Source organism: Neophocaena asiaeorientalis, unplaced genomic scaffold, assembly GCF_003031525.2.
Source record: "Neophocaena asiaeorientalis asiaeorientalis breed wild unplaced genomic scaffold, Neophocaena_asiaeorientalis_V1.1 scaffold1, whole genome shotgun sequence".
Taxonomy (NCBI): domain Eukaryota; kingdom Metazoa; phylum Chordata; class Mammalia; order Artiodactyla; family Phocoenidae; genus Neophocaena; species Neophocaena asiaeorientalis.
In genome coordinates this window covers 312,843-327,443 of record NW_020171981.1, presented here as the reverse complement: position 1 = coordinate 327,443, position 14,601 = coordinate 312,843, and the positions used below count along the sequence as shown (strand labels likewise).

The window sequence follows — 14,601 nt, the reverse complement described above, 5'->3', positions numbered from 1 at the left end:
AGAAAATGGTGTCTCACACACACATACAGCTCCAGTTCAAACAACACAGTTTCAGACTCTGAAATCTGAGTGGCTGATATTTAGAGCGAGAAGGCCTCCAATGTTCTTCAAACCTCGCTCCACAAGACTAACTTCACAGTCCTACTACTGCAGTAACTGGGAGCTCCTTAAGAGCAGAAGCCATGTTTCATCTGTACTGTGTGACCCCCAGGGTGCTATGTACCAGCTCACTTGGTTTGTGTTTCCTGGGGTAGAAAGCCCAAGGACCATTTCCTGCTCAGTTTTCAACAAAGTTTAACAATGGCAGAACAGCTTAAAAACGTACCAGCAAAAGGAAGCAGTCTGTGCCACATGGTTCTGGCTCAATCTTGATTTCTTTGTTCTTGCGTTTATATACATTAGGGGTGGCGTGAAAAGCTGGAAAACACAAAACCGTCCTGTTGCCAGTGGTTCATCCACTTGACAGGAGGGGGAGGGACAAAATTGAATTAGGGAGCTACTGCAAGAGAATTTAAATATAAACAGCTATCATCAAGGTGCACAGAACCAAATCATTTCTGACATCAACACACTTCTTCCAAAGCTAGGGGGTACTCGGGGACAACTGTGTTGCTGCTTATTCTGTCCTGACCGTGCAAAGCACACCGCACTATAACTGAGCAAGAGAAAACAGAATGGGCCCTTTGTAAAACCCTCATCAGATCAGAAGCCGGGAACTCTATCGGATAAACTGAAATAAAGAGAAGGAAGTGGTGGCTGGGGATGGAAAACGGGAGAGCGTTTCGGGGCCGCCCCACTCACGGTGAAGGAAGCAGTCGTATTTAAAGCAGCGCCGGCAGAAGAGCGTGTGGAAGGAGTGCAGGGACTGCTCCCGCTGCACGGACTTAGCATTGGGGCCATCGATGTTCGGTGTGCACTGAGGGGGCAGTGCATTGGGGTCTGACATCTCTGTGAGCTCTCGATACCTAGTTAAGAAAAGAGAGGTGAGAGTTCCTTCCAAGGGAATGTTTGCACTGAGAAAATGCACACTGAGTAGTGACAGTCATCGCGAATGGTCTGCCAAGGGAGAATGGGCGTTTTTTTATAGGTCTTGATGTATAACCAAGTGGGTTCACCGCTGTAATTATGCTGGGCTCGGCGTGTGTCTGAAAGTAAAGGGAGGCAAAGATTTGATAAATATGGTGCTGGAGTAATTCTCCAGAAAAGTGGCAAAATCTTTAAACTTCTCTGCCCAGACTTACTTAAAAGCCAGCCAACGATGTCCCTTAATATGGGAATGGGCATTCAGAGGTAATCAGAAGTGTAGGCAAATCATAATGCGCTTACCAGAAATGGGGCTTTTTATTAACCAAAAACAAGCTTGTATGAAAGTTTCCCCCCGCCCCCCGGTGCTCTGCGTGGCCTGCAGGGGGCAGCTTTCCCTACCTCTCCTTCATGTCATCTGGGACACCATTTTCAGGGAACATTGAGGCAATCGCACTGAAGATCATGTCATTTGGGAACTGTTTCTTGGAACTCTTTTTGTTGCCTGAATTAGAAATGACAAAAAGTTCCTGAGTGCCATAATCAGAATATGCAAACAAAGCTATTCGATCGTCTCTCCTTTTGTCACGGCATTTTGATTAGAGCTGCTCTGTTAACCTAACCATGGACGGTTTAGGAATACATAAAGAAGGTCAGTGCTACCTGGACCTATCTAATAGGCCGCCAGTAAATAAGGAAATCAGATTCATCTACATGTGAACAACAAAATCCACAGTCCAGGGGAATTCCCTGGTGCTCTAGTGGTTAGGACTCTCAGCTTTCACTGCCGAGGGCCTGGTCAGGGAAGTAATATCCCACAAGCTGTGTGGTGTGGCCAAAAAAAAAAAATCCACAGTCCCAGACAGAATCTGGAGGTGAAAACAGAAGTTTTTATGGAGAGACCCGAGTGCAGAAGGACCCCACCATAATATTGATGCTGAAGAACAAGATGGATACTTAAACTTCGCTATAACAAGAGAGAGACACTATGTGTCTAGACATATAGTATAATTAGATAACATAAAGTATAATTAAATGTGAAATTAATTAAATAATTAAATATTGACTAACACGGGAAAATGCTCATGATGTATAAGATTAAATAAATAAGGGTATAAAATTATGTATGGGTATACACACATATGTGGCGTGATGCCAATTTCATATACCACATATGTATGTTAATTTACATATGTACTTTTTAAAAATTGAGGTATAATTGATATATAATATTGTACCCATTTTAGGTGTACATATGTATATTTATATATATACATTTTTTAAGTCTAGAAGGAAGTATTAATACTGGTTATTTCTAGGCAGCAGCATAACAGGGTAATTTTATTTTCTTCTTTATACTTTTCCAAAGACACTATTTTTATAATTAGAAATGCACAATGATTACTGTCTAAGTTCTCTTACTTTCCTCTTCAGCTAGATCACAGCTATCTTAAACCATTAGTCAGTGAACACATTTTCCTTTTAAGTGGACCAATGAGAAGCACCAACAGCCTTTAATAAGCAATAAACTTCCGTTTTCGCCTTCCTCCCTCTCACTGTCACTTTCACGGTGGAATTAGGAAGTCGTGCTATTCACCTTCAATAGCATGTCGTTTTCTCTTTCTTGTTACTGGCAGATCCTCTTTGCTGTCATCTTGCTTTCCATCTGAGGTGTCGTTGTGCCCTTCTTCCTCCTCATCTGAGTATTGATTCAGAGCATCTACCAACTCCAAGAAAACAGCGTCACTAATCAGGACAGACCCGGGAATCATCTCTGAAATATAAGATTTAGATGGATGAGCAGCGGTCATTTTATAGTCCATTAGTCCTCCTCGGAAGATTTTCCTGTGTTCACTCCTGAGACCCAGATAGATAATATATGTACATTTTTATGTGGACAACCAGGGAATTACAATAATTGGATTGGCTCATACAACTGCAACAGTTCAGCTGGCTAGAGTGGGAAATCCAGTTATGGGCTTTCTTTTTACTGGGGTCTTCACTTCCTCAGTAATATCAACCTGTATTTATGGTCCAAAATATCACAAAAGTGTTCCAACAATACAGATGGGACAGAGGAAGATGATAAAATGAAAATGTACTTGGTTTTGCTGCTGATGGGTCAGTAGTGACTCCTTTGAATCAAAAGACAGCACACTTTAAAAAACAAATCATGGGGCTTCCCTGGTGGCGCAGTGGTTGAGAGTCCGCCTGCCGATGCAGGGGACACGGGTTCGTGCCCCGGTCCGGGAAGATCCCACGTGCTGCAGAGCGGCTGGGCCCGTGAGCCATGGCCGCTGAGCCTGCGCGTCCAGAGCCTGTGCTCCGCAGCGGGAGAGGCCACAGCAGTGAGAGGCCCGCGTACCGCAAAAAAAAAACAAAAAAAACAAAAAAAACAAAAAAAAACAAATCATACTATCAATACATGGGGTTATACTACAACTTAGGATAAAGCCTCTGAACACTAGGGGGCACTGTGTATAAATAATGCATTTCAACAGCATCACAGCAGCACCCACAATTGTCAAAAGATCAGGCGAGGCTATTGGTTTGCAAGTCCATGGAGAGTCTCTCCCTATCTCCCCTTCTTACACACTAACGCCTTTTCTAGAACTACAACTAAATACAAATGACTTGCTTTTGAAATCGTATACAAGCCACTGTGTCCCTGTCCTTTGAAGTAAAAGGCTTTTGCTTTAGTCTCCCAGGTCTTCCCTGAGTCACCAAAAGACTGGCTCAAGAGGTAACGATTAGGAAATGTGAAGATGCAGAAACAAAGAATAGCTGTTGGGCCAGGAAACTGGTAACAGTTTAGACTATAAACCTACGACGTAGGAGAATCACCGTAGTCCCAGTTCCCCAAAAGACATAGATACAGGCCTGACACATGTTCTTAAGTTGTCTTACAAGAAGCAGACCCCCACCAGAGGAAAACTGCTGACCACAAGTATGCAGACCCTAGACTGGTTGAAACCAGAAAGTTGATGATGCTTGAAATTTCACCCTGATGCCAACCAATCCAAGAACTGGGCACAAGTTGATCATGCACCTGCAGCCCCCTTTCTCACACTGCCTTTAAAACCCCTTCTGTGAAAGCCATCAGGGAGTTCCAGTCCTTTGGGCATGGCCTGTCTTTTCTCCTTGCTTGGCACCCTACAATAAATGCTGTACTTTCCTTCATCCCAACCTGGTGTCAGAAGATTGGCTTTACTACACGCGGACAAGCAGATCCAAGTTTGGTTTGGTAACACTTTTAGGAAAGTCAGAATATTATAACCAACTTCTGGGAGATCCAGGGGGTATCTGGATCTAAGAAGAGAGGTTATACTCATTGCCAGTCTCACAGAAAGGGAAACAAAGAACAAAATAGCCTTGGATGGATTTATGGAAAACTCCTAAGATCAAACTTATTTGTTCGCTAAACTTTCTCTCTAGCCACTGATTACTTTTATGTCCCAACTCCTTTTTCTGGCCATGCCACGTGGCTTGTGGGATCTTAGTTCCCCAACCAGGGATTGAACCTGGGCCCCTGGCAGTGAGAGCTCGGAGTCCTAACCACTGGACCATCAGGGAATTCCCCCAACTCCTTTTAAAATTTAACAGGGGTGTTGGTAATATAAAATGTTTACTCCCAGCCATGTGGTGACATTGAAATATTCTTCAGTGTATACACCATGAGGCAGTAGATAAAAGCAAGACAATGATGCAGCAAATAAGAGGCACCATCCTAACAAAGTCCAGGAGCCCAGTGTCACTACCTTCTTCACCGTGCACTTTGCCATCGTAGTTATTGATCAGCTCCTCAATGAAAGTCTCATCTTCTTCTTTCACCTCATCTCCCATGTAGGGAATATTGCACAAAACTGTCTCATCTTCTACCTGAAATCAAACCAGATGTGATTCATCCCATGAATCCACTGTGAAGCTCCTCTTTCCTGTTTAAAGGAACCTTTGCCAAGCCTTTTTTGCTGCTTTGAAGCCCCTGAAAATGCCTTTGGTTACAAAGTTAACTACATTTTAAAGACTGGCCATTTTGTTTTGCCAACAAAACCTCAAATGGAAGGGGGTAATGCTACTCTTGGAAGAAAAAAAGAAGTCAGTTTTACTATTGGAGAATATTAACTACCAAATGTTAAGCTGGATATTAACAATGATATTTTCACCAACATCTAGAATGTGACAGCACATTTCTTTTTCACAGTGATTCCATCTATTACGTCATTTTATCCACTAAACATCATTGTGAAATAGGTACAAATATCACATAAACAACAGCCTAGAAGGTCTTCAATTCTAATTCTTCTCATAAGTGGAGAGACAGATGAAAGGAAGGCTTCCAAGAGTATAATCTGCAGTGTAACTGGAATGTTTATAACAGAAACTGACAACCATAAAGTATTTGTATATTCTATTATATAGACTAAGACTAACCTCGGATAAACATAATAAAAAATTATGATTACAATTCAAATTACTCACACTCAGTGGGAATCTAAAGTCAATTGCAGTACAAGCTATGTATATTTTCTGGCAATAAACAATACTAATGGATCATTTTTATTTTATTCCATTTTATTTTATTTTATCTTATTTTATTTTTTGGTTCAGCAGAGAACGGTCATTCTTAGTTCTCCAACTATCAAGTAAAATTACTCTGAAGTTTTCTTCTAAGAGATGATTTCCTTCTGTAAACCTATACCCTATTCCAGTCAGCAGAACTGCTATCTGTCACCAGGCATGATAAGCGATTGCCATCATATTTAGAGAGGACTGATTATCAGAACCACAAATAATCCTAGTAGGAGTCAGCATAAAGGCGCAGATGAAAGGACTGTAGATCCATGTGCACCTCTGTTATCTTAGTTGCTTTCATAGCATCTTGCCTTTAGGGGATTAAGAAAGGATTGCTCCATCAGCAGGGAGTTGTCAACCTGCTGAAAGAAGTGTCTGATTTAGACTGCATTTAACTGCACATAATGTTATAAAATTGGGCCAAGGTAGCAAAGGAAAATTGGACTCTTGCCCAGTCTCTTTCATTCAAAAAAGAACCAGCATCAATTCTGAGGTACACTTCAGAGAGCCCAAAATCTAACAAGTTAGAACAACTTGCCATATGTGTTTTTCAGAGTCAATAAATTACAAAAACATTCTGCTCTGCAGGTCCAAGCTTTGTTAAGTATATTCTGACAACATTTACCCTGAGAGGAGTGCCAGCATATCAACATTAAAAAAAAAAAAAATCATTAAGTTTAAACAATCACCACGGTACTTTCAATACGTACCATAAAGTTCTGCTGGAGAGGGGACCAGGAATACATGATGGGAACCAACGCAACTGTGTTCAGAGACCTCATTAACATATGCTGGCTTGCAAATCCCGGGAAAATGCTCTCTATGGTACACTGAAATATAAGAAATGACATGGAAAGGGAAGGGCAAGCACACAGCCCAAGAGAGAATTGGAGTTTCCTTCCAAAATGATCCCAGTAGCCTTCTACTTCTTACAAATTAATAGGCTGAGGGTTTTGTAACAATCAGCTCCTAAAAGGAACAACTCAAGTGTAAACCTGTGGAAAGCAGGAACGGTCTCTTATTCACCTGTGCATCCTCTACAGCGTCCAGCACAGTGCCTCCCACACTCAACTGATGTTTACCTCAGTCTAAAACTGTTGGTCTCCTTGGGCTGAACCCAACAGCAAAGGGCCTCTGGGAGTCCTGGGGATAAGGAAGTTTTCCTGAAGACCTACACTTTAAGACAGTGGACATCAACTTAGCTGCATAGCTTGACGGGGACAGGCGGAAGCAAAGTAGTAGAGAGATTACAGACACATTCTGCTTTGGGAAAGAAAGTTGCTCTCAATAAACTATCTGCTTTTTATGTTTTAAAAATATTATCTCTGTAAGAAACTAGGATGATTTTTTAGTTTACAGAAAGGGATGTCCCTTTGATCAATACACTCCTATCCGTTATCCATGGCATTCCTTTCCCAATTTCAAAGTAGTGGAGGTGCCAAACAAGACACAAAAAAGGCTGCTTTGAAGCTTGTATACAGAGCCCAGGATGGAAGACAGTAAATGTCTTATTTTTCTATGAAAAACTCATGATTATACTCATTAACTGAGGAGAACAATTACCATCCCAGTTATTCAAAGATGACTACAGTAGCTGTATCCATTATCCTTATTTTCTAATATCACAAATACAGAAAAAAACCCTTAAGTTCAAGGACGAGAGGAAGGCTGAGCTTAGACACTGGAAGTACCTTTTTGAGAAAAGGATGCCCACTCACAGGCTTCATCAACTGAACAGGTTGGACACGAAGCTTCTTCCATTCTTCATTGAGGATCTGGGTTTTTTCTTGAACTTTTGCAAAATTTGCTACATACAGAGCCTAGCAGAGCCGAAGAAAAAACTGTTAGGATTTCAAGAGAAGACTAAGAAAAAAGAAATCCAACCCCTCCATATTGGATCAATATGTTAAAATACATAACCTTTCAGTTAAGAAGTATTTTTACCTTTGCACCCATATTCGCCTGAAGCCGTTTAAGTTGCCGAAGTCGCATGTATTCAGATTTAACTTTCCTCTTCCAGTAAGTGATACATTTGGAAGTTGGGGGGTTTGGTATATCCATTTTGCTGTAATCAAAGAGAGACAGAGATGACAAATAGCATTCAACTGCCTGGAAATGAAGCATTCCACAAATTCAAATAAACATGGTCAATTATGCTTTCATTCCCGTTACGTTCAGTCATAAAAACATAAGCTTAGAGAATCCAAATCTATGAGTTCAACAGAAACTTCCAATTAAGAAAAGATTTCATACCAGCAATTTCTGGTCTGATTACCCACAAGCTTAGCCTCTGTCCTCCTGTGGTACCTTGTTTTTAATTTAGCTCTCAAGAAGTTCTTTCACAGATATTTAGGAACTTGGATTACTTGGAAATTTGGAAGTCTACCCACTACCTTATCAAGAGAAATGTTTAACAAGAACTAAGTTAATATCAAAGAGCTTCGTGGAAAGATCCACCCACAGGATAAAACTACACCCGCCAAACTGACTAAATCTACCACATGCCTAGCAATAAAGGTCGGATATGACAACAGCATAATCTTATCTCCAAATCAAGACACATGGAAATATGTAACATTGCAAATCACTTTTTTGGGGGGGCACTGTTTGAATTAAGGTTCACAGTTTTAAAGAAATACTTGTTGTACCACACTCTACCTACCTCGTAGAATGCAGGGCAAAGGGTATAGTTTTACAGGTGTCTTCTGTTCTTCAGAGGAATGGCAAGACACAAAGGCCAAACAAATGTTCAGCTTTTCAAAAGAGAATAGACAGCGGTTTCGAGTCAGTGGAGCATGTTTAGACCCTGATTCCCTCAGTAGGATGCTCCCTAAGAACTATGAAGACTTTGAGGTCTCTGCTACCACTATATCTGCATATAAGTCAGGTCCTAATAATACTTGATGCCATTTGAGAAGTGGGCTTTATTTTATTGAATTCTATCCTTCCGGTCATACATACAAATATATTCTCACAATTACCAAGTGTGCTTTTCTGCACCAATTTCTAGGCTCAGCCAGCAGGCCCAAAAATTAATATTTCAGAGAAAGAACAAATATTAAGTGCATGTAAAGATTCAATAAAATCTGCAAGGCTATGTTTTTATTCTACATCAACTACTTAGGTTTCCTGGAGAACTAAGCCTATTTATTTCACCTAACATTCTATATTTCTAAAAACATTACAAGGAGCTATGAAGAGCCAAAATTTGAAACAGAAACTAAAGTTTAGAAGCATTTTATTTATTTATTTGGCTGCATCATGTGGGATCTTAGTTCCCTGACCAAGGATCGAACTTGTGTCCCTTGCAGCGGAAGTGCAGAGGTTTAACCACTGGACCGCCAGGGAAGTCCCCTAGAAGCATTTTTAAATTACCTGTTTTCACCCATAAGAAATGACAGCACAGACAAGAAAACAGCAAAATTTAACCCACTGTCACACATATGCCACCACCAGATCATAATAATATCTCATGCTACTGGACTTCAAGAGGACTATATCTGAATGTTTCATTTAAAGAACCAGACGGATTGGTGTAATGCTATGTTAAACTTCAAGGATAAATGAAGTAAGGACAGAATAGCAAAGAAGCAGACAGACTCACTGTGTTTACTGTTAAAGCAATCAAGTGATTCAAGCTCTTAAAAACAGAATTCTCTGTGAGTTAAATATTATCTCTCTGGGGGAAGGGAATTTAACAACGACAATACCATAACCTAAGAATTTGAATCCCAGAAGCTAAGGTACTACAGTGCTGGGTTATAACAAAAATTAAGCAGACCTGAATTTCTTTCCTATAAATTACAGCATCTCTCTTCTTCCTACATCTTTTAAGTACTTCTCATGCCTCTATGGAATGGGGACCAAAAGAGGGACTCTTTTTTAGAATGAAAAGACCATTTAAGAACATACACCCTGCTCACATGTAATATTAAGTAGTTGCTCATATAATTTCTGCCCTGAACAAGCTTAATAATAATCTGCTTTAGGAAATGAAAAAATGATTCAAATCTAGGACAAAATGCCTCCCTAAGAAACCTTAGGTTACCCTTATCGAGACCCACATGACCCAAACAATTGGTTTTGTACTGCAATCCCTCTCCCATTCCTTTTGGAACTCATTTTCCCCTTTTTTTCATTTTTTAAAATTTTTTCATAAATTTCTTTATTTTTGGCTGCGTTGGGTCTTCATTGCTGAGCGCAAGCTTTCTTTAGCTGCGGTGAGTGGGGGCTACTCTTTGTTGCGGTGCGTGGGCTTCTCATTGCAGTGGCTTCTCTTGCTGCGGAGCACGGGCTGTAGGCGCGTGGGCTTCTTAAAAAAAAAAAAAAAAAAAATTTTATTTATTTATTTGTTTGTTTGTTTGGCTGCGTTGGGCCCTAGTTGCAGCATGCGGGATCTAGTTCCCTAACCCAGGATCTAGTTCCCTAACCAGAGATCGAACCCAGGTCCCCTGCATTGGGTGCGTGGAGTCTTAACCGCTGGACCACCAGGGAACTCCCACTCATTTCCCTTTTGGAAACAGTAAGCTTAAGGTAGGTTGCTCCATCCATTTAAAACTGGAGACCAGGAATCCCCTGGTAGTCAGTGGTTAGGACTGCATTTTCACTGCCAAGGGCCTGGGGTTCAATCCCTGGTCGGGGAACTAAGATCGTGCAAGCCATGCAGCACAGCCAAAAAAAAGAAAAGGAAAGAGAGAGAGAGGGAGGGGGGGGAGAGAGAGAAAGAGAGAGAAAAAAAGGAAGGAAGGAAGGAAGGAAAGGGTTCCAGTCATTGAGCCACAGCCGAGGACTCAGCAGCCTCCCCTCAAGCCCCCTCGCTTCCTGACGCTCCGTCCCCCCAACCCGCCGTCTTCTGTCTTACGCAGGTGCAGGTCGTTTCCACCAAGGAAAAGGAATCATATGGTATGTCTACTATCCAGAACCTCCACTCTTTCGACCCCTTTGCTGAGGCCAGTACGGGGGATGATCTGCTTCCTGCTGCCGCTGAGGATCATAGCCATCTAAGAATTCAACAGAGAAATGGCAGGAAGACCCTTACTACTGTCCAAGGGATAGCTGATGATTACGATAAAAAGAAACTAGTGACGGCGTTTCAGAAGAAATTTGCCTGCGATGGAACTGTAATTGAGCGTCCAGAATATAGAGAAGTAATTCAGCTACAGGGTGACCAGCGCAAGAACATATGCCAGTTCCTCGTAGAGATTGGACTGGCTAAGGACAATCAGCTGAAGGTTCATGGGTTCTAAGTGCTCCTGGCTCACTGAAGCTTAAGTGAGGATTTCCTTGCAATGAGTAGAATTTTCCTCCTGTCCCTTGTCACAAGTTTAAAAACCTCACAGTTTGTGTAATGTAACCATTTGGGGTCTGCTTTTAACTTGGACTAGTGTAACTCCTTCACGCAATAAACTGAAAAGAGCCGTGCTGTCTAGTCTTGAAGTCCCTCATTTAAACAGAGGTCATGCAGTAGGCACCTGGCAGTGTCCGGCCTGAAACAAAGCAATAACGGCGATGTTTCAGCCAAGTCCAGAGCCCTAAGATCACAGGCGGCTATGTCTGGCCAGAAGCTCCTCAGCAATCCCTCTACAGAGTTCCCTGCCCTAAGAGAATGTCGCCACCTGAACAGCCCTCGGTGAAGCTGAGAGTGGAGGATGGGGTGAGGCAGCGACGGCAGCTGTACTGCTAGAGGGAGTCTTTGATCATCAGGGGAAAGATCCCGTGGTATCTCCAACGTGACCAGGTGGGCAGAGCTTAGAGCAGCCACCTTCCTTCTATCGAGGTGACAGGACATCTGGCTTGCCACCAACGTCTTTTTGACCAGACATATCCTAGCTGATCGATGTCCAAAATAGAATGTGAGGCCAACCTTCTATCAGAGTTAAACTTTTTTTTTTTTAAACTTTTGACAAGGGAACAAATTTCAAACCGATGTATCAGTCATGTAGCTGTAGAGCTCGCAACTTACTAGCAACAGCTGCCCAATGCCACGTGAAGTAACTGGTTTTTTTCCTTCAGTTTTAATGTTATGTATTGTATTTAAACCCTTATTTAAATAAAACTTTTCAGAAACAAAAAAAGAAGAAGAAAAGAAGAAAGAAAGAAAGAAAAAAGGGTAAAAATGGAGGCCAAGTAATGGAAAAGAATCCACAGCTGCAGGGGGGTGTGTGTGTGTGTGTGTGTGTGTGTGTGTGTGTGTGTGTGTGTGTGTGTGTGTGTGTGTGTGTAGATTTCTTAGAGGAGATGGCCACAGGAAAACATCACTATTTTTATTATAAAAGGAGTTATGGCTGAAATGTGATCTCCTACAGTCTTCCAAAAGAGATGACTGTGAGCACACCACAATAGTCTAATAATTAATGGCACTATTTCTATTTATTTATTTATTTGGCTGCATTGGGTCTTCGTTGCTGCGCGCGGGCTTTCTTTAGTTGCGTCAAGCGGGGGCTACTCTTCGTTGCGGTGTGCGGGCTTCTCATTGCGGTGGCTTCTTGGTGCGGAGCACAGGCTCTAGGCACACGGGCTTCAGTAGTTGTGGCACATGGGCTCAGTAGTTGTGCCTTGTGGGCTCCAGAGCACAGGCTCAGTAGTTGTGGCACACGGGCTTAGTTGCTCTGTGGCATGTGGGATCTTCCCGGACCAGGACTTGAACCCGTGTCCCTGCATTAGCAGGTGGATTCTTAACCACTGCGCCACCAGGGAAGCCCCACTATTTCTAATTTTACTCAAGTGCTTTATTTGGCCAGAGCAGTACACACATGTACATGAAAATGTCACTGCGTTTTAACCAATCATAATGTATAATAAGCCATGCTTCCTCCTTTTACAATTTAAGTGATATTTGAATCTCATGTGACCATAGGTCAATATTTATTTTGCTTGGCTTTTTAATGTGTTTTCGGTGTCTCAAAAAGTTTATTTGGCACTTGGCCAATCCCCACAAAGTGAATGAGGAAGATGAAACATACTGTTTGGAACAGATAAGTTTGATTAAAATAAACACCTGAAACACAGCCATAGGATGGGTTTTCACAGCATCTGGACATTAACAACAGCTATCACTTCCAAGATTACATATAAAAAAAAAGCAAACAAACAAAAAACTCAGCATTCACTAGAACAGATTTGGAGAAATGGGTCCATTCATCTTAGGCAAAGGAAGTGGCACACAAAAAATACTTTAAATTTTACTAGATCTGTTATTTAGTTACTTATATACACAAAACACTATTTATATTCCAGTTAAGTACTAAGCTAAGAACTTTTCATTACATTCACCTATACATTGAGAATAAACTCCAAAATATGCTATTATGGTCAAGAAGTTTAAAAATAAGTCTTCATCTAAATAACTCCTGCAACTCAATAAAATAAAGAACCCAATAAAAAGTGGGCAAAAAATTTGAACAGAGGGCTTCCCTGGTTGCACAGTGGTTAAGAATCTGCATGCCAATGCAGGGGACACAGGTTTGAGCCCTGATCTGGGAATATCCCACATGCCGCGGAGCAACTAAGCCCGTGTGCCACAACTACTGAGCCTGTGCTCTAAAGCCCACGAGCCACAACTACCGAAGCCCACGCGCCTAGAGCCGGTGCTTCGCAACAAGAGAAGTCACCGCAATGAGAAGCCCGTGAGCTGCAACAAAGAGTAGCCCCCACTCGCGGCAACTAGAGAAAGCCTGCGCATAGCAACGAAGACCCAACACAGCCATAAATTTAAAAAATAATAAATAAAAATTTGAACAGATACTTCACCAAAAAAGATACAGAAATGGCAGCTAAGCACACAAAAAGATGCTCAACATCATTAGTCATTAAGGAAATGCAACTTAAAACCACATTGACATAACTATTATACAACCACAAGAATGGCTAATATTAAAAAGAGTTATAATACTAATTGCTGGTAAGGATGTGGAACAACTGGAATCCTCACACATTGCTGGTGGGAATGCAAAGTGGTACAGCCACTTTGCAACATTATTTTTTTTACTTTATTTTTATTATTATGATTTTTTTGGCTGTACTGCGTGGCTTGTGGGATCTTAGTTCCCAAACCAGGGATCAAACCCACATCCTCAGTAATGAAAGTGCAGAGTCTTAACGACTGAACTTGGCAGTACTGGGGAATTCCCTGGTACAGCCTCTTTGGAAAAGTTTGCCAGGTTTTTTTTTTATTATTATCATTCTTTTTAATTTTTTTGACTGCACTGGGTCTTAGTTGCAGCACGTGGGATCTTTTGTTGCAGCACGCGGGCTTCTCTCCAGGTTCTCTCCAGTTGTGGTGCATGGCCTCTCTAGTATTGGCGCATGGGCTCAGTAGTTGCAGCATGTGGGCTTAGTTGCCCTGTGGCATGTGGGATCTTAGTTCCCCGACCAGGGATCGAACCCACATCCCCTGCATTGGAAGGCGGATTCTTAACCACTGGACCACCAGGGAAGTCCCGCCAGTTTTTTTTTTTTTTTAATAAAGTTAAATATATACTTACCGTAAAACCTGGCACACAATTTCTCATTATTTATCCAAGGGAAATGAAAACATATGTACATAAAGACCTGTACACAAACGTTCAGAGCATCTTTATTCGTAACAGCCAAAAAGTGGAAATAACCCAAATATCTATGGATTGGTGAATGTATACAAAGTGCAGTATATACGTACAATGGAATACTACTGAGCAGTAAAAAGGAACAAACAGTTCCTGTGTATGCAAAATATACCGCAAAAGCGTTACGCTAAGCGAAAGAATTCAGACACAAAAAACGGCATACTTCATGATTCCGCTTACATGACATTCTACTAGAATGTTTCTAGAAAGGGATTAAATGGAAAGAAGCATAAAGGAGATTTTTGAGATGTTGAAAATGTTCTATACCTTGCTTGTGGTGAAGGTTATAGGACTATGTACTTTTATGAAAACTCACTGAGTTTCTGGGCACTATACACACACAAAGAACCTTACTAACAAGAAGTTGTGATACTGAATTCTTTTTTTTTTTTTTTTTTTTGTC

At 41.4% G+C, this 14,601-nt stretch overlaps 1 protein-coding gene and 1 pseudogene across 2 annotated transcripts in view; one reads left to right on the top strand and one right to left on the bottom strand.

The window, feature by feature from the left end:
- The window catches only part of EZH1 (enhancer of zeste 1 polycomb repressive complex 2 subunit), a 31,379-nt gene that overhangs the window by 11,945 nt on the left and 4,833 nt on the right, over nt 1-14,601 (bottom strand). The window contains exons 2-10 of one of the 2 annotated variants that reach the window (XM_024742842.1): nt 8,258-8,348; nt 7,540-7,660; nt 7,287-7,415; nt 6,306-6,425; nt 4,782-4,902; nt 2,621-2,797; nt 1,426-1,528; nt 802-965; nt 326-417 (exon numbers count right to left, since the gene is read on the bottom strand). In XM_024742842.1, coding sequence (XP_024598610.1) covers nt 326-417; nt 802-965; nt 1,426-1,528; nt 2,621-2,797; nt 4,782-4,902; nt 6,306-6,425; nt 7,287-7,415; nt 7,540-7,656 — 1,023 coding nt within the window. In that variant the 5' untranslated portion in view covers nt 7,657-7,660; nt 8,258-8,348. Of the gene's footprint in view, nt 1-325; nt 418-801; nt 966-1,425; nt 1,529-2,620; nt 2,798-4,781; nt 4,903-6,305; nt 6,426-6,677; nt 7,207-7,286; nt 7,416-7,539; nt 7,661-8,257; nt 8,349-14,601 lie in introns of those variants that run through there. The other variant, XM_024742851.1, reaches the window with a different exon arrangement.
- On the top strand, nt 10,139-11,013 carry LOC112398363 (eukaryotic translation initiation factor 1 pseudogene; annotated as a pseudogene).